The 17,840-nt window shown below is 36.8% G+C and overlaps 1 protein-coding gene across 1 annotated transcript in view; it reads right to left on the minus strand.

Annotated features, from left to right (window-relative positions):
- Nucleotides 1-17,840, minus strand: part of Arp1 (Actin-related protein 1) — a 341,295-nt gene that overhangs the window by 171,478 nt on the left and 151,977 nt on the right. Inside the window, exon 5 of the mRNA XM_090385032.1 lies at nt 3,819-3,943. Coding sequence (XP_090241158.1) covers nt 3,819-3,943 — 125 coding nt within the window. The remainder of the gene's footprint in view (nt 1-3,818; nt 3,944-17,840) is intronic.

Genomic DNA, 17,840 nt, shown 5'->3' on the forward strand with positions numbered 1-17,840 from the left:
AGTAGAGGTAGCAAGATTATACACAAGCTGATCCGGAAGCCTTCTAGAGAGTTACCAATAGTTTCAGTCTGGTGTACTAACTAGCAGCCAGCCTGCAAACACCGATTTAGAGCTGTACCCTCAAAATGTAAGGAAGTTTGGATCTCGGCATGATGTCCATCATAACCTCTAAAGACATCAGTCAGTGTATAATGGAAGAGATGGGGAAGGTTTAACTGGAACTTGGCTCTGGAGACTAAACATGGGTTCCACCACCTCAATCCTCCAATAAGCAAAGTGGTAGTACTGCACCAGTTCATGAGAGTCATCTACCACCTAATATTGCCTGGTAACAGAGGGGGCAGCATTCCTCCATGTGGTGTGGGCCCCACACTTCAAACTATGCTTATGTTGGTTCACACCTGGGTGGTCAACCACAGTGTGCATGTGCATGGGGGTTACACCCAGGATTACTAACAGTCCAACCATTGTGAAGGTGCAAGCAGAGGATCTGGATGTCACAGACCATCCAGACTTCGGCAAAATTAGGTCCACTTGACTTGAGTGTCACCCAAATATCAGTTCCATCAGCATTTTAGACTCCCAGGTAGCAAGCACAGCTTGTCTGGCATATCTGAGAGAATGTCTGCAACAGCCTCAAGGACAAATGTTTGGCAGAGTTTAAGCCCAATCAACCTTACCTTGCCTAACCAGACAATGTCTGGTTAGGCAAGGTAAGGCTGATTAGGAGAAGTCTCTGGCAAAGAATGCAAATAAAAAAGCAGCAAACACTTCTATGTTTATAATAGGAGCAGAAGGAATGGGGTTGAGTCACATTGAGCCACTTGATATCTATGAGTTAACTGTTGATGACACTGCTCTTGTTTTTTTTGTTTGTTTGATATTTGGTTTTTAGGAGCATTAGCAACTAAGGCCATATTCTCCGGGATATGCGGTGGTCATTCCCTGACCTTTCCGTATCCTCCGTATTTGGTGGTGACGGGCTCGAACCCCGGTCTAATCAAGAAGCGTGTGCTACGCACTGCTGCTCCTTCCCACCTGGCTATGGAGGCGCCGTTGATGATGATGACACTGCTCAGGTTGCACACAAAATGAATAGGTATTTTTAATCTACTCATACATGAGGAATTCTTTAGGGAAGGGGGATGCCAGAAGTTTAACAAATTCTTAATGAGGAGCTAAATGATTTTGTGATAACTGAAAGGAAAGTGGAGGAGAAATTGTTGAAGATGGGCATAAAAAAACAACTTGGGGTGGATGAAATCTATCCAGTTATATTAAGGGAGGTGGCAAAGGAGGTAAGAAAACCCTAAACCATAATTATGAGAGCATCCTTGGATTCAGGATTGGTCCCTGTGGGTTTGATATGTGCAAATGTATCCCCAGTTCATAAAGGGGGATCAAAAGGTAGCATAATTAATTACAGACCTGTTAGCTTAGCATCTGTTCCAGGAAAATTAATGGAATCACTGGTTAAACAAGTAATGCAGAACCGACTGGACAGACATGCAATTATACTGCAACCACAGCATGGATTTGTTAAGAGACCAATTTGTTAAGACCTTAACAAATTGGTCTCTTGATTGGTCTTTTCTAACCAATCTGAGAGGTTACTATGATTCAATGACCAAGGAACCGGATGTAAAAATTAATTTTTTTCATCATATACTTGGATTTTGGGAAGGCTTTTGATAGTGTTGCACATGAAAGCCTGCTGTACAAACTGGAGCAAAGTGGCATTAAGGACAAGTTACTACTGTAGATACAGGGATGGTTAAATGGAAGAAGACACAGTGGTTATCAATAGGCACCGCTCTTTTTGCACTAATGTTATTAGTGGAGTTCCCCAGGGTTCAGTGCTGGACCCATTGTTTCCAAAATTTATCAAGTCACTGATAGCAGGGATAAATAGGTGATTATTGCTTTGTATAAGGCCATGATTAGTCAAACTCTTAAGTATGGTATACTGGTCTGGAGGCCTCACTTTAGGAAGGATGTAGATCTGGAATGGAGGCAGAGAAGGGCAAGAAGCACATTGGTGAAGAGAATAAAAAGTGCGCAACTGCCTAGAAAGGCTTGAATCTGCAAATTGCAGCATCTCGAGACTAGGCCCCTTGAGGTGTTTAAAGCCTCGAATGGATTTGGCCTATCAGCAGACTTCACTGTGAATTAATAAGATCACAGTGTGTGCTTGCACTTCTTGGAATTCCATTGACCACTAAACTCATAACATGCTCAATCATACACTGTAGTCCTGCTACTGAATGAACTTTCGAACATTATATTAAATGTTATTTAACTAACCTAAATATAATATTATTAGAACCAGTTAGCCATCTAACAGCTCCACTGAAAGAACAAATTTTATGCTAGACATGGTGGGGGGGGAGGGAAATCAAAACTTTAAGAGATATTCTATCTGCATATGCTTGAATTTATTTATTTTTATGTGTCAAAATATATAATTTCTTCAGTCAATATCATCTTAAGAATATGAATTTCACAGTTTCCATGGGTTTATATTTATTATAAAAAAAACACAACAAAATGGACCTAGTTTCTATTAATTTGTCTGGCACTGTATAAGCAATGTCCAAGTTTGCAGACGATACAAAGGTTGGCAGGGTTGTCAAGGACACTACTGACACTATGCTGCTGCAACAGGATCTGGAAAGGTTGAGCAGATGGGCTGAGAGGTGGCAAATGAAGTTTAACATTGATAAATGTAAAGTACTACACATGGGAAACAGCAACCCCAGAGCAACGTATCAACTCTGTGGTACTACACTGACAGTGGTAGAGAATGAAAGGGACTTGGGGGTGGTTGTGCAGGCAGATATGAAGTTCTCTGAGCAGTGCAGAAGGGCTGCAAGAGTAGCTCATGGAGTATTGTCAATGATATACAGGAATTTTTCCAGCAGGGATAAGGAGGTGATTATTCCATTGTATAAGGCGATGGTCAGGCCACACCTAGAGTACTGTATACAGGTCTGGAGGCCTCATTTCAAGAAGGATGTAGAGCTGCTGGAACGAGTACAGAGAAGGGCAACAAGATTAGTGAATGGAACAAAGGGGTGCTCTTACGAAGAAAGGCTTAAGTTTTGCAAATTACAGTGTCTGGAGACTAGGCACCAGCGAGGTGATCTGATAGAGGTGTATAAAGCCTTGAATGGTTTAAGCATGCTCAATGCTGATGGGATTCTTCCTCTAGCTCAGAAAAATCACCTGAGAGGGCATAAATTCAAATTGAGGAAAGACAGATGTAGGATAGACGTGCGGAAATTTGCCTTTAGCCAGCGGGTGGTTGGTTGGTGGAACAGACTTCCATCCCTTGTGGTGGAGGTTGATAGCCTAAATAAGTTTAAGGCTCAGCTGGACAGGTATTTTGAACGAACAGAGGGGTGAAGTGGAAGTGGGTTTTTTTTTATTTTTTTTTTTTGGCTGATGCTGCATAAGCTTGCTTTCTTGCATCAAATGCCTCTACTAATGCTAATGCTAAAAAGCACCACTACCACCATGCCTCTCTGAAAAGCAGTTATATTCCATCCTTTGCCGGTAACTGTTCACATCAGTGAGAGCTATAATAACACAGCCTAATAGTCTCAAAATGCAATACTTCACTTTTATTTTATTAGAAAATTAACTAGGTGGCTAGATAAAACTGTTTTATAAATACAGCCTTTATATTAAAGGCTGTATTTATACAATAGTATATATTCTACAGTAAATTTATACATCAAATAACAATTTAGTCAATTTTTTCACAACTAAAAACAATAATCAACATCAATAAAACAATACAACTTGTATTTACTTACAAACTCAATACAGCCTGCATAGAAATAAAGAGTGCAGGAACATTAAATGTTTCAAAAAATATTTCTGCAGCCCTTTCTCTATTTCTCCTTGGATTTAAGGGTGCTTCTGTTAGTAATACTGGATGCTATATTGAAATAAATGCATATATAATGTATTGAGACATAAATTACATAGGAATTACCTGAAACTTAAAACTAATCTATTTCATTATAATTAAATTCTATTTCATTCAATTTTATAATTGATTTTACAACCTTTGCACCCGTCCCATCAAATGTTGGGACAGGTGCAAGAAACATGAAAACATTCTAATGAAAATGTTGCATCAGCTGCATATTTTATTCATAGTATATTCAATTTCTACAGAAGAGTAGAAAAACAAAATAAAATAATTAATAGGTAGCAAATAAAGATGTTAATTGTAATGTTGATCATACATATTAGTATTAGTAATGGCCATATAGTGCAAGGAAGCCTAAGGCTTATGCTGCACCAACCAAGAAATGAGTAAAATAATAATAATAAAATAAATTTTTATTTTATTTATTGTTTATTATTTATTTCATTTATTAATAAATAATAAATGAAAAGGAAATACAAAATCTATGCATTTCCCTTCTCCTGTAGGTAACTATCTAGCTGACCTTTGAATTTTCCCAAACTGTCAGCCTCAACCACCCATGTAGGTAACTTATTACAGTAATTTGTAACTCATAACCCTCGCTGGCTAAAAGAAAACTTCCTGCAATTCAGTCTAACTATCCCCCTCCCCAGAACTTGAAATTATAGCCTCTAGTTCTAGAATCATTTATAATCATGAAAATTTCATCCACATCCATTTTACTTTTGCCTCTCAGAGCCTTAAACACCTCATTCAAGTCTCCTCTTATGTGCCTAGCTTCCAAGCTGTGCAACCCACATATTCAAAGCCTTTCCTCACATGGATGCCCTTTTGCCGATCTCACCCGGCAAGTTACCTGTCTTTAGACCCTATCAAGAAGCTTGATATCTGTTTTTAGGTGCGGTCTCCACACCTGAACACAGTATTCCAAGTGTGGTCTAACAATAGCCTTATGTAATGGGATTATGACATCCTCAACTCTACAAGAAAATGTTCAATAAATCATTGATAAGACACCATGGGCTTTCCTTGCAACCTTTATACAATTCTCCGAGAACTTCACGTCTGACGGAATCATAACTCCCAAGTCCCTTTCTTTCACTATTGATTTTAGTTCAACTCCACCAAGTGTATAAGTTATTTTTGGGTTGATGTTCCCAAGGTGTATAAGTATTTTGCATTTTGCTGAATTAAAGCATAGCTGTCAGTTTTCTTACCCTCCCTGAAGTCTATCTAGGTCACTGTGAACAAGCTCTGCTTGGCAGTGATCATTAACTACTCTACCAATCTTTACATCATCTGCAAATTTAGACATCAGGCCCTCTATCCCTTCACTGATGTCATTTAAGAAAATCAATAACAACAGTGGTCCCAATACTGATCCTTGGAGAACCCCACTTCTTGAATTTACTCAATCTGAAGAATAACTATTTATAATGCCCATCTGGCCCTGAAGCCATCCTGCTATCTACCAAAGGATTTTCTCTGTGATTCCAACCTGTTCCAGATTATAAAGTAACCACTCATGTGGGACTGAGTCAAATGCTTTGCTGAAATCTAAATAAATATTGTCAAAATTATTCCCTAAATCCAGCTCATGAGTGACCTTGTCAAAATAAATAAGCAGATTTGTTAAAAATGATTTTCCCTTTACAAAACCATGCTGTGCATCCATTAGAATTCCATTTCTATTAAAATGAACTTGACTTCCACCCTTGATCATTGCCTCCATGATTTTCTGTACTACTGAAGTTAAATTGACCAGTCGGTAATTTCCCACTGCACTTTTAGAACCACCTTTATGTACTGGCAATACATTGGCACTTTTCCAATCCATCAGAATCTTTCCTGAATCCAGTGATGCTCTCATAATTAGCCTTAATGGTTCAATGAACTCACTTTCCACCTCCCTTAAAATTACAGGGTATATGCCATCAACCCCAGGAGCCTTACTTGCCTGTAGGCTTGAAAGTTTTTTCATTAAATAACCATGTGAAATTTCAATATCATTAATTACATATTTTTCAACTTCGCACCCATAATTTCTCACTGACAAAGGGTTTTTCTTCTGTAAATATCGATGCAAAGTAACTGTTGAGTTCATCTGCAACATCAGCTGAGGTATCTAATACTGTCCCACATCCATTACATAAGGGTCCAATCTGATTTGTCCTTATCTTCTTTGCACTTATATATGTGAAGAATTCCTTATCCCCACACCTTGCTCTTGCTGCCAGTGATTTCTCATAATCTGCCTTTGCCAGCCTAACCTTTTCTGTGGCACTATTACAGAGCAATTTGTAGCTGTTATATGCTTCAGTACTTTTATTGCTCTGTAACTTTTCCCATGCATCTTTTTCTGCTCAAGTAATCTGACAACTTCATTATTCATCCAACCTGAAATTATCCTCGTGTAGTAATTTTTTTAATGGTATATATGCATTCAAGGCTTCTGTGATTAATGCCCACAGCAAACTGCAGTTTGCTATGGGCATTAAGCCTGTTGAGTTGTATGATTCCCAAGAGGTTTGTTCTCAATCACATTTGCTTCAATAAAGTTATTTATTCTTGTAATTACAGTGCATAATTTAATTAGGTCTGACATATCTGAGTGGTCAGGAGCGAGAGTGAAGTTTCACATACTCTGTGCAACAGCACTCTTGTGGTTCAAGCAGGTGCGACTATTAAATATAATTAACAATTGAAATCACAATTTATTGTAAACTTCAACTGATCTGGTGGTTGTCCCAGGTCAGAGGAAGATACAATAAATCATCTTTTCTCATCCATACTTCCATAATACTATAAATTACTGAAAAATGGATGAGAGAAGAATGAGAGTAGTTGTTTCTATGGAAACTAAGTTCGCTGCTCTGGAAAAAAAAAAAAAAAAAAAACGTGTGTCTAAAAAAAATCTGTTGAATTAGGCATGGGCGAGACAACTGTGAAAGACTGGAGAAAAAAATCTAGAAGGATTTAGCTCTGACTTTGCTTCTCAAGAGTTCTAGTTCTTGCTCAACTGTAAAGAAACCAAAATTCGAGATATATCCTTGTGCGGTGGATGATAAAAAAGGTGGAACAGTGGAGTTTGCAGATGATGTTGTTGTCCTTTGGGTAAACAAGGAGGAAGAACTTCAAGAGAAACTAGCACAATGGGAAAAGGTAGTTAGTGAGTATGGTTTAAAGATAAGTGGCCAGAAAAGCAAAGAGATGGTGAGGGGGATAGGTGAGCATAAAAGTGTGAAATTGGGGAAGGAAATGTTGGAAGTGGTGGATAATTTTAAGTACCTAGGGAGTTTATTAACAAAGGATGGTGGCCTAGATATGGAAATAACTAGAAGCACAGCAGCTAATCAGAGGTTCTTCTGTAATGTTAATAGCCTGTTTTGGGCTAGAGAAGTTCCAATGAAGTGTAAAAAGCTGATAAATAGGGCATATTTGGTCCCTATATTGACCTATGCTGCTGAGATGTAGAGGATGAATAAAAAGGATTCTAGCAGAGTCCAAGAAATGGAAATGAAGATGCTATCTAAAACTAGAACAGATAAAATAAGAAATACTGACATAAGAATGAATTTGGGAATAGAAAGTTTGAGGGAGAAGATGATTACATCATGTTTGCAATGGTTTGGACACATGGAGAGAATGAACTTGGACAAATTACCAAGAAGAATGTTTGAGATGAAAATGGACAAGAGGCAGAGGAAGATCCAAGAAGAGGTGGAGAGATCAGATCAGAGAAGATGAGGAAACAAAAGGAACTGATTGGGAGAGAATGATAGAAGACAAGATCTGGAACAACAGAAAAAGAAGGAAGGCTTTGACTCACCTGACCCAACCTTAGGTTGGAACAGTGATGAAGAGGATGAAGATTATTTACTGTGTGCGTGCATGCACATATACACCACATGCTGTGCACAAAACAAGTATTATGTACTATTTCAGTAAAATCCATTAAAACCTCTTAAATCCAGCAACACTGGGATTGGATATTTGAATGCACAGCGATTTAACTTAGTGCCCACCTTAGGAAATTTTTCGTGGCTGCCAAAGCAGAAGCTACAGAAAAGTTTTCCAAACATCAATAAGTCATTAAGAGCTGACAAATTAAAGAGAACAAGTTGAAAAAAACCTAATGGATTTTTGAAACCCAATAATATACAATTCCAGTCACTGCAAAATGCACAGAACATCAACTACTGCAGAAATTACACTGTACAATCTTTTGCTACTGACAGATTGTGCAATGTTCCTACCCAGAAGCGCAGCATATCTCTTATTACAGGAAACTTTAAAGCTCTATACTCTTAGAGTTTTCCTTTCAGCAAACTTTGGTTTGCTGAAAGGAAGACATTTTTGGCCTCTCTGCAAGAAATCTAATATTATATATCAAAAACAAAGGAAAAGATATCAATAGATGAGTTGCAGAACTGCTTCCAATCATGGCAGAAGAGAATAACTGAACTTCCCAATTACTTTTTAAAAAGTAATTGGCAAGTAAGACTTTATGACTAATTATAAATGAAGTCATTCCCAGGACTTTCTAGCCACATCTCATACATCATGGATATTTGATTAACACTGGGAAGCACTTTTACAAATATTTGATAATATGAAATTGTAGACCACAGAAGACAAATTCCAAGAAGTTTGTACTGAATACTTAATTGGATGATATTTTAATTATGCTGTGACAAATTTGTCAACAAAGATAAAAATTTCTTCTCTTTAAGGAGAAACAGTTGATGATAATAAATCTGAATGTGCTCACTTAAAATTAATGCTTGCAAATTTTCTATCACCTGACACTTTCAAGGAAAAAATTTGAATATATTTATATATGAATAAAATTTTATTTTAATTAATAATGTATCAAATTGAACACAAAATATTCTTTAATTTTTTTCCTTTTATATGTGATCTAGTACTTCTCTAATTAACATCCAGCTATTGTTGGATGTTAATTAGAGAGGCACTGTATGTCATATTTGGATTCCACCTTCCTTGGAAGAACTTTACTGTATTAGATAATACATGATGAAACCATGTTCATCATTAACAGCATCCAAGTCCCATGAATGATTGGGGGGGAAAAAATCTAAATAAGAATTTAGATTTTTTTTAAATTTTTTTTAAGGACTTACTGCAGCCAATTTTTCTAAAGCCAATCAATTTTTCTTTAACAATTACCATTTTAAGAGTTATACATACTGCTTTTTCAATTTGGTTTTATGTGGCTTAAAATCTACTGGCCTGCATTATTTTTTTTGAATTTGTATAAAATGAAAATAAATTCTATGCTTCTTTTTATTGCAAGACTTCAAGCCCTAGCAGATTGGGCTGTGGTGTGTTGTTGTATAGCCTATTTTGCCATACAATAAAGATTTATAATAAAACTGCAGTACCATAAACCAATATACTGCAATCAATCAGAGCCCACGTCATCGCTTTGTCCTACTCTTTTCAAAACCCAAGTGACTGAGGTTTTGGTTAAACATTAGCTAGTTCTGGCATTATATGGAATGTTTTAAGAAAATCCAGATATACAAGTGGATAATGATCCATATAAATGAGATAAAACCATATAAATTATTATTTGGTAGTCTCACTGCCAAATAATCATCTATGTGGTTAATAAACAGTAACAAAGAAATATTTGATTTACAGCAGGAACTCTACTTCAAGAAGCTACAGTAAAGTAACCTGTAAATATAAATAATTTATAACAACCAAAGCACCAGCGCTTAAGTATGGAGCTTCAATAGCCTCATTCTTTTTTAAAATAAACTTTCAAAATGTGTAAAGATTTTGGAATTTCTAAGATGTGATGCATGTGAAGCCCAGTTTTTCACTCGATTCTCCTACCTTTTGAACTTTTTTTTTTTTTTTTTTTATGTAAACCCCAAACATCAGCGGTATTAGAACCTATAGTACTTAGTACCGTGCTTGGGTTGGAGGTTAAGAAGACGAAAGAAGATATTTGTTGACATTGGACTTCTGTAGACTGTAATTTTCAGGAAATACGTATGAAGGACGGTTGTTCCAGAAAGCGGCAGTTGAATGAATAAACAAGGAAGATGAAAAGTTGGTTCTGTGAGTTTGGAGTTGGACAGTAAATGGATGTTGGCTGGTGGCGGCACGTGTTCGGACTGTTTTGAAAGAGAGAGAGGGAATTATAGAAGCCAATTCAGAAGAACAGTGCCCATGGAAGTATCTGTAGAAGAGGCATACAGCAGAAACAGTATGTCTATGAGACAGCGAGTGGAGAGACTTTGTTAAAGATGAATCATGAATTAACCTAACTGCCCTCTTCTGAATGGAATCGAGAAGCCTGAGGGAGGTTTTGGAGGCACCACACCAGATGTGGGAACAATATTCCTTGGCAGGGCGTATTTGCGATTTATACAGAGTGAGCAGCTGTTTGGAAGAAAAGTAACACCGAGAGCAAAAGAGAAAAAAAAGTTTTTTAGATGCAGAGGAAGCAATATTTGTAATGTGCTTGTGCCAAGAGAGATTAGAAGTCAGCGTAATCCCCAAAAGACATATCATTTTGCCTAGAAATCGGAGTGTCACTAAAGCTAAGCATAGGTGCAGAAGAATCCTTTTTGCGAGATCTACGACAAGACTGAGTTTAAGAAGGGTTGAAATCAACTAAGTCGTCTTTGCCCCACTGGAGAATTACCTGAAGATCGTCATTTAAGGAATTGGTAGCAGATTTTCGAGAAGTTGAAGCTGATTGAGCAGGACAAGGTTTCTCCAAATGGAAAGTGGAATGCAATGTGCTATCATCGGCAAAACTATGGATAGGATTTCCAGTCAATGGAAGAAAGTCATTAATATACAAGAGGAAAAGAGTGGGGGGAAGGACTGAACCTTGGGGGACACCGGCATTAGTGGAGAAGTTAGAAGACAGAGAGCCTTCTACCATCACCCTCAGTGAGCGATCAGAGAGAAAACTGGATAACCAATTACTAAAAACAGTTGGCAAACCATAAGATGGAAGCTTGTTTAGAAGACCTTTATGCCAAACACGATCGAAAGCCTTTGAGATGTAAAGAGCAACTACTTGTGTTTCACCAAACCTTTCCATTGAATTAGTCCATAAATGGGTAAAATAAGCCAGAATATCACCAGTGGATCGACACTGACGGAATCCATACTGGCGATTGTTGATCAGACGGAAGGTTTCTAGGTAGTTTAAGAGTTGGCGGTTAATTGATTTCTCCATTACTTTAGAAAGAGTAGAAGTAATTGCAATGGGACGATAATTGGGAGGGATTTGTCACCTTTTTTAGGAACTGGCTGGATATGAGCAAATTTCCAAGAAGAAGGAAAAACACCTTTAGAATAAGAAAGAGAAAAAAGGCGGCAAAGAATTGGAGTAAGTTCAGGAGCACAGGTTTTGAGAACAAGTGGAGAAATACCATCGGGACCTGGAGCTTTCTTAGCATCAAGATTCATCACAATCTTTCTGACATCCTTTTGACAGAAGACCACAGGGGGCATTGAATGGAGCGTGTTGGGAATGGTGGGAATTGTTTTACCAAGATCATTAATACATGAGTTGAAAGAAAAATGGGATGCTAGCAGGTCAGCTTTATCCTTGGCTGAAGTGACAACAGAACCATCTGGTTTGGTGGGAGCAGAGATGGGCAAAAGTTGCGGCCAATAGCTTTGGCAAGAGACCAGAATGCTTGGCTACAATTAGGGCAAGAAGCAAGTTTTCTACTCTTAGCCTGTTCAAACACTAGTTTTGATTGATTAATAACTGCTTTACAATTGTTGCGAGCTTTGGTGTAGGCAGAAAATGAAACTGGAGAATTAGAAACAAGCCAATTATGATATGCAACATTCTTCTCTTGAACGTTGCCTTAGTTATAAAATCAAGGTTTAGATAAAGGACGAGATTTTAAAGTGGAATGTGGGATAAAGGATTCCATTCCTGCAAGAATAATTTCACTGACACGATCTGAGCAAACGTTGACATCAGAAGTTTTGAAACGGTAATCCGACCAACGAAAAGAAGAAAAGAAGTCTCGCAGGTCATCCCATTTTGCATTCTTGTAATGCCAAACAACACGAGGTTCGGAATAGCCATGAGATAAAGGCTCCATTGGAGAAGAGACAATCACCAAGTTGTGATCTAAGGTGCCTAAGGACCACTCACTTCAACCATGTACTCAGAAGGGTTGTTTGTGAGAAAAAGATCAAGCGTATTGGCTGTATGATTAGGATTGTCCGGTATTCTTGTAGGTAAATGAACAATCTGTGCAAGATCATTAGTAATTGCAAAAGCCTCAGCATCACTACCAGCTGGGTCGGTGTGACTAGAAAATGGAAGCCAACTGGAGTTGTGAACATTAAAATCACCAAGGAAAATTACCTCACTGTTAGGAAAGTTGGACTGGAGAAAGTAAAGTTGCAAATAGAGGAAGTCAAAGAGCTCCAAGTGATTAGTGAAGTTGGGAGAACAGATGAATTTGACACAATGAGGTAGAGAGATTTTAAGCCAGAGAAGATCAAACTATGGTAGTAGTATAAATAACACCAATTCCAATACAAAGTACACTTCATCATCATCATCAACCATTTTCAATCCACTGCAGGATGAAGACCTCTCCAGAAACTTTCCAGTTCCTTCTGTTTTGTGTAATGGCCATCCATTTACTACCCACAAACTCATGAATTTCATCTATCCATCTCTGCCGTTGTCTTCCAGGTTTTCTTCTAGCTCCTCTTGGGTACCATTCTGTTATTTTCTTAGTCCATCTGTCATCATGTTTTCGGGTTGTGTGTCATGCCCAAGACCATTTTAGTTCTTTTGTTTTGATAAGAATCTCCTTTACTTGAGTTTGTTGCCTAATCCATGTGTTTCTCCTGTTATCCAGTAGTCTGATTCCGAATATAATTCGTTCCATTCTTCACTGTGTAGTTCTTGGCTTCTCTTCCATTCTTTTGGTGAGTGCCCAAGTTTCACTTCCATAAATCATGGTGGGGAATGTACATTGGTTCATTATTTTACATATCACACAAACTGGGATACTGCTCCTCAGTATTTGACTATATTTCCTGAATGCTATCCATCCAAAATTTATTCTTCTCTTGACATCCAGCCATTAATCATTATTACAGCTAATAACTTGTCCCAGATAAGTATATGACTCCATCTTTTCAGTTACTACTCCTTCAATCATTACTTTTGTTTTAGCCATATTCATCTTTAGTCCAAAATCCTTACTAACTGTGCATAACTGATTAAGATTTTCCTCTAATTCTTTGGGACCATGGCTTATGACCACAATGTCATCTGCAAATCGTAAATGGTTTAGGTACTCTCCATTCCCATTGACTCCTTTCTGCGAGCAGTCTAATCTTCTGAAAGCTTCCTCAAGGGCTAAGGTAAACAACTTCGGAGATAGTGTCTCCTTGTCAAACTCCTTTCTCAATTTTAGATTTGCTACTGTCTTTGTCTAGTCTAATAAAGGAGGTCTTTGTCTAGTCTAACAAATGCTGAAAAAAATCACCCCTATGTTAAAAGTCCACATTTTTCTCTTAAAAATGTTCTTCATTTTCCTAACACTATGCTCAAATATTGACAAATTTGCAATAGAAGTTAAAAATATTATATTTATGAAAATATGAAATTTTATTAACTATATTTAAAATTCAAAATTGATTATATGACCTGATTTATTTTTTTTACCAAATTCTTTCACATTTTTAGAAATTAATTTACTTTTTTTTTAAACATTAAAATATTTTCTTATTTCATCAATTTTATCTTTATAGTTTGTAGAAATTTTTTCGATAATATTCTAATTAAAAAAAAAAATTATACATAGAAAGAAATCTCGCAACAAAATGAAACTGAGATTAATTAATGTATCTCATCCTCATTGTAATGAAGCATAGAAGTTGCAATAATGCCAGAAAGCAAACTTATACAGTATCAGTCAAAGATGATAATATATATATAAATGTGCGTGTGTGTGTGTGTGTGTGTGTTATTTGTATAAGTAATTTGTATGAAATTACTTGCCTATCTTGCGACTGGCTGCATAGATAGAGCTAGTAAGTTTATATTTATTTTATGTAAATACTATGTAATATAGTTAAAAGTCATTGTCTGGCTGTTTAGCTAATGTCCAGGGCCGTTACTAACATGGATGGAAAATTGCGCTCCCAGATAACCTGATCACAATCTTTATATTCTTCAGTCATATACTTTTTACTTTCCTTCAACTAAAATTTTTCCACACTCTGAGCTATTAGTTTAATATGAGGGCAGGACTGTCTATTTCTATCCTAATTACCTTCCTTACCTTTGCCTCCCATTAGCTAAACAGCCAGACAATGACTTTTAACTATATTACATAGCATTTACATAAAGTATATAATATATATATATATATATATATATATATATATATATACACAAGTCGACCATCACTAATCCGGCAGCGTTGGGACCTGTGTTGTGCCGGATCACCAGTGGTTATTTTAGCACATACATTTTATCCAACAGCTAACCACCTCCTTCTACCTTTAACATGTTGACTGGCAAGCTAGTTTAAGAAAAAAATTCCCCAAGGGCCAAAAAATATTTAGGAAATAATTTGATTAGTAATTCTAAAATAAATATTGTAATGTCAGTGTTGTCATTTTTTTGCTTAAAATATTTAAAAAATAAAGACTTTTTTTATGTCACATATATGTGGCCAACGTGGCCACATGTGTTGGTTACTTTATTTCTTGAAAAGCTGTGTCGGCCACATATGTGTGATGCTATCACGGCCACAGAGAAGTAAGATACTACTCTGTGATTACTGCATACATATGAAGGTTGTTTGTGATTAGTTTGCAGCAAGCACTGCAATAAAACTAATTACGATAAATAAACTCTCAAACGTTGCAATATGTTTGTCAGTATTGTTAAAGATTTTGTGAAAACAAGTTCATTAGCTCGCTGTATTATGTTGTGTTTTTCTGCAAGTTTGTATAAGTGTGTTGTAAAAAAAAAAAAATCTAAAAAGGAATAGCTAAAAGAAAATTACTAAGATAAGAGGAACTGAGAGAAATTGCTGGAATTTACAATTAAGCAGAGTTAAACTTCTCACAGACACACCGCTGTCGAGTTTATTCAGAAGTTCAACTTTATCTGTTATGGACAATGTACAGTGTATGCGCTTTACACCACGAGAGGCACTTCACAGGCCGACCCGGGAAATTTGATATTACGTTCGCAGAAATTATGTCCGAATGGAATCGGATTAGTGATGGTCGACCTGTATAATATAAAGGGTGTCTCAAAAATACTGGTACAAACATTTAGGGGAGGTAGGTACCATCTAAAGGAATGTGAATCGCATAGGAACCCATAACCGGAAACGTCACTGTAAGTCGGTACATGGCGCTGTTCATCAGTTCGCGAGAGGGAAAATTTCTGGTTTACTCATTCAAGCAGTAGTTGCCGCACAAAGATCATGCATCGATATACAAACTGTGAGCTGGCAGACATGCACCTAGTGTATGGATTAGCAGAGGGCAATGGACGAGCCGCTCAACAAATTTATGGTGAACGCTTCCCAGACAGACATATATCAGACCACCGTTTGTTTGAGCGTGTACATCAAAATTTGTGCGATTATGGGTCATTTAGAGGTAACAGGAGTAGTGCGGGCAGACCACGTTCGACGTGAACTCCCACCATGGAAGAAAGTGTGTTGAATGCCGTCCAGAATAATCCTACTACCAGCACACATGCCGTTGCCTCTGCCTCAGGAGTGTCTCGTTGCAGTGTACAGCATGTCTGGCACGACAATTCCTTACACCCCTTTCATATCCAAAGGGTTCAGTTACTGCTCCCCCAAGATCATCCTGCACATGTGGCTTTTACACAGTGGTTGTTTCTCCAAGAAAGTGTTTTTCAAGATTTGAATTTTCCAGCCTGTGTTTTGTTCACGGATGAGGCTTATTCAATCAGCACAATGCTCATGTGGGCTCACGACAACCCACACAGTGTGCGCCCCCATGCGGCACAACGTCGCTTAGCAATAAATGTGTGGGTAGGTATGGTCGGTGACTGCTTAGTCGGCCCATACCTGTTACTCCTGCATGAACTCCGCTAAATATCAGATCTTTCTTGAACAAGTTCTACCAGTGTTATTTGATGATGTTCCAGCAAATGTGAGCTGCAACATTTGGTTTCAACATGAAGGGGCACCTGCCCATTATGACGACCCAAAACACCATTTGAATAGGCGTTTGGGTATCGATGGATTGGCCGTGGTGGACCCGTTGCCTGGCCCCCACGCTCACCTGATTTATCGAGCCTTAATTTCTTTCTGTGGGGGGCCCTCAAATCCATCGAGTATGAATCGCCTGTGGAGACGGAAATGGATCTCGTGGTGAGACTCTTCTGCACTGCTGCTACTGTCAAAGAAACTCCAGGTTCGACTGTGTCCGCCAAATCCATGCTGCGTCGGTGTCACACATGCATCGTGTCTCATGGTGGAACCTTCGAGCATCTGTTATAACATCATGAAATGCATCCATCTCATACTCCATTGTTAATATTATGTCAAATAAATGTTTGCCATTAATTACTGTCTTGTGTCATTTCTGCTTCTTGTGCCTCTGCTACTACTTTCCCATGACATTTCCTATGCGATTCACATTCCTTTAGATGTTACCTACCTCCCCTAAACGTTTGTACCAATATTTTTGAGACACCCTGTATATATAACAGAGAATTCATATAAAAATAATACATAAGCCAGTAGCATGGCAAAACTGTAGAGTGAAAGTTAACATTACATCGTGGTCCTCCGTCGATATGGGACATAATGGTTAGTCTATTATTTTGTTACTTTGTTTTCTGTTAGTAGTTCTCGTTTTAGTCCCTTTTTGGTGATATTTCACGTCTCTAGGAACTGGAACTAATAATTTAGCGGCACCCCCCTTGTAAGGGGGGTGCCGCTAAATTATTATATAATTGGCATTATTTTAAATTTAAATTGGATTTATTATTATTAAGTGGATTTAATTGAACGCTAAATTAATTGGGGCTTTCGGCTACAGTTTCAGTCTTGTTACCTTTCCCCCGCCCTGTTGATTTAATTTTTATGTTAACTTTCGCTCTACAGTTTTGCCCTGTTACTGGCTTATGTATTATTTTTATTTTTATATGAATTCTCTGTTATGTACTGGGCATCATGTGGAGGATGTGCATTTTGCTGCCTCTAATGATAGCTTAATATTTATTTATTTTCTTATTTTATGTATTCTAACTTTATTTAAATAAATATATATATTTAATTATATAAATATATATTAAAGCCATTATTTAAATATATATATTTAATTATATAAATATATATTAAAGCCATTATTTAAATATATATATATATATATATATATATATATATATATATATATATTTTTTTTTTTTTTACCTCTATATTCTCGATAAGAATATAGAGGTAAAAAGTTAAACAAAAACTCATTCTATGTGAATGTAAAAGAGAAGTACAAACAATTTATTTGAAGAGACAGAAAGACAGATTTATATAAAAGAAGTCTTATGGAAATTAAAAAAAAAGAATTAAAAATATTAAAAAATGTCAAAAAGAAAAAGCTTATTTCAGAATTTTGAAAATGTCCAAGGAAAAAAAGATATCATATAGAATGTAAAGAATGAAAAAAATTTCATTAACAACTATAATTATGATGTAGAATGTGATTGGAATTAAAAAAGTTCATAAATATAGCATATATAATCCCAGAAAATCAGAACAAATGAACTCAAAAAAAAAAAAACCAAAAGAAATCATAATTGATTTTAAATCATTTTTTATCACTAAACAAAAAACTATGAGCAATAAGCGAAATTTTAATCAGT

This window comes from Mastigoproctus giganteus, chromosome 11 (assembly GCF_048544385.1).
Source record: "Mastigoproctus giganteus isolate SK-2022 chromosome 11, ASM4854438v1, whole genome shotgun sequence".
Taxonomy (NCBI): domain Eukaryota; kingdom Metazoa; phylum Arthropoda; class Arachnida; order Uropygi; family Thelyphonidae; genus Mastigoproctus; species Mastigoproctus giganteus.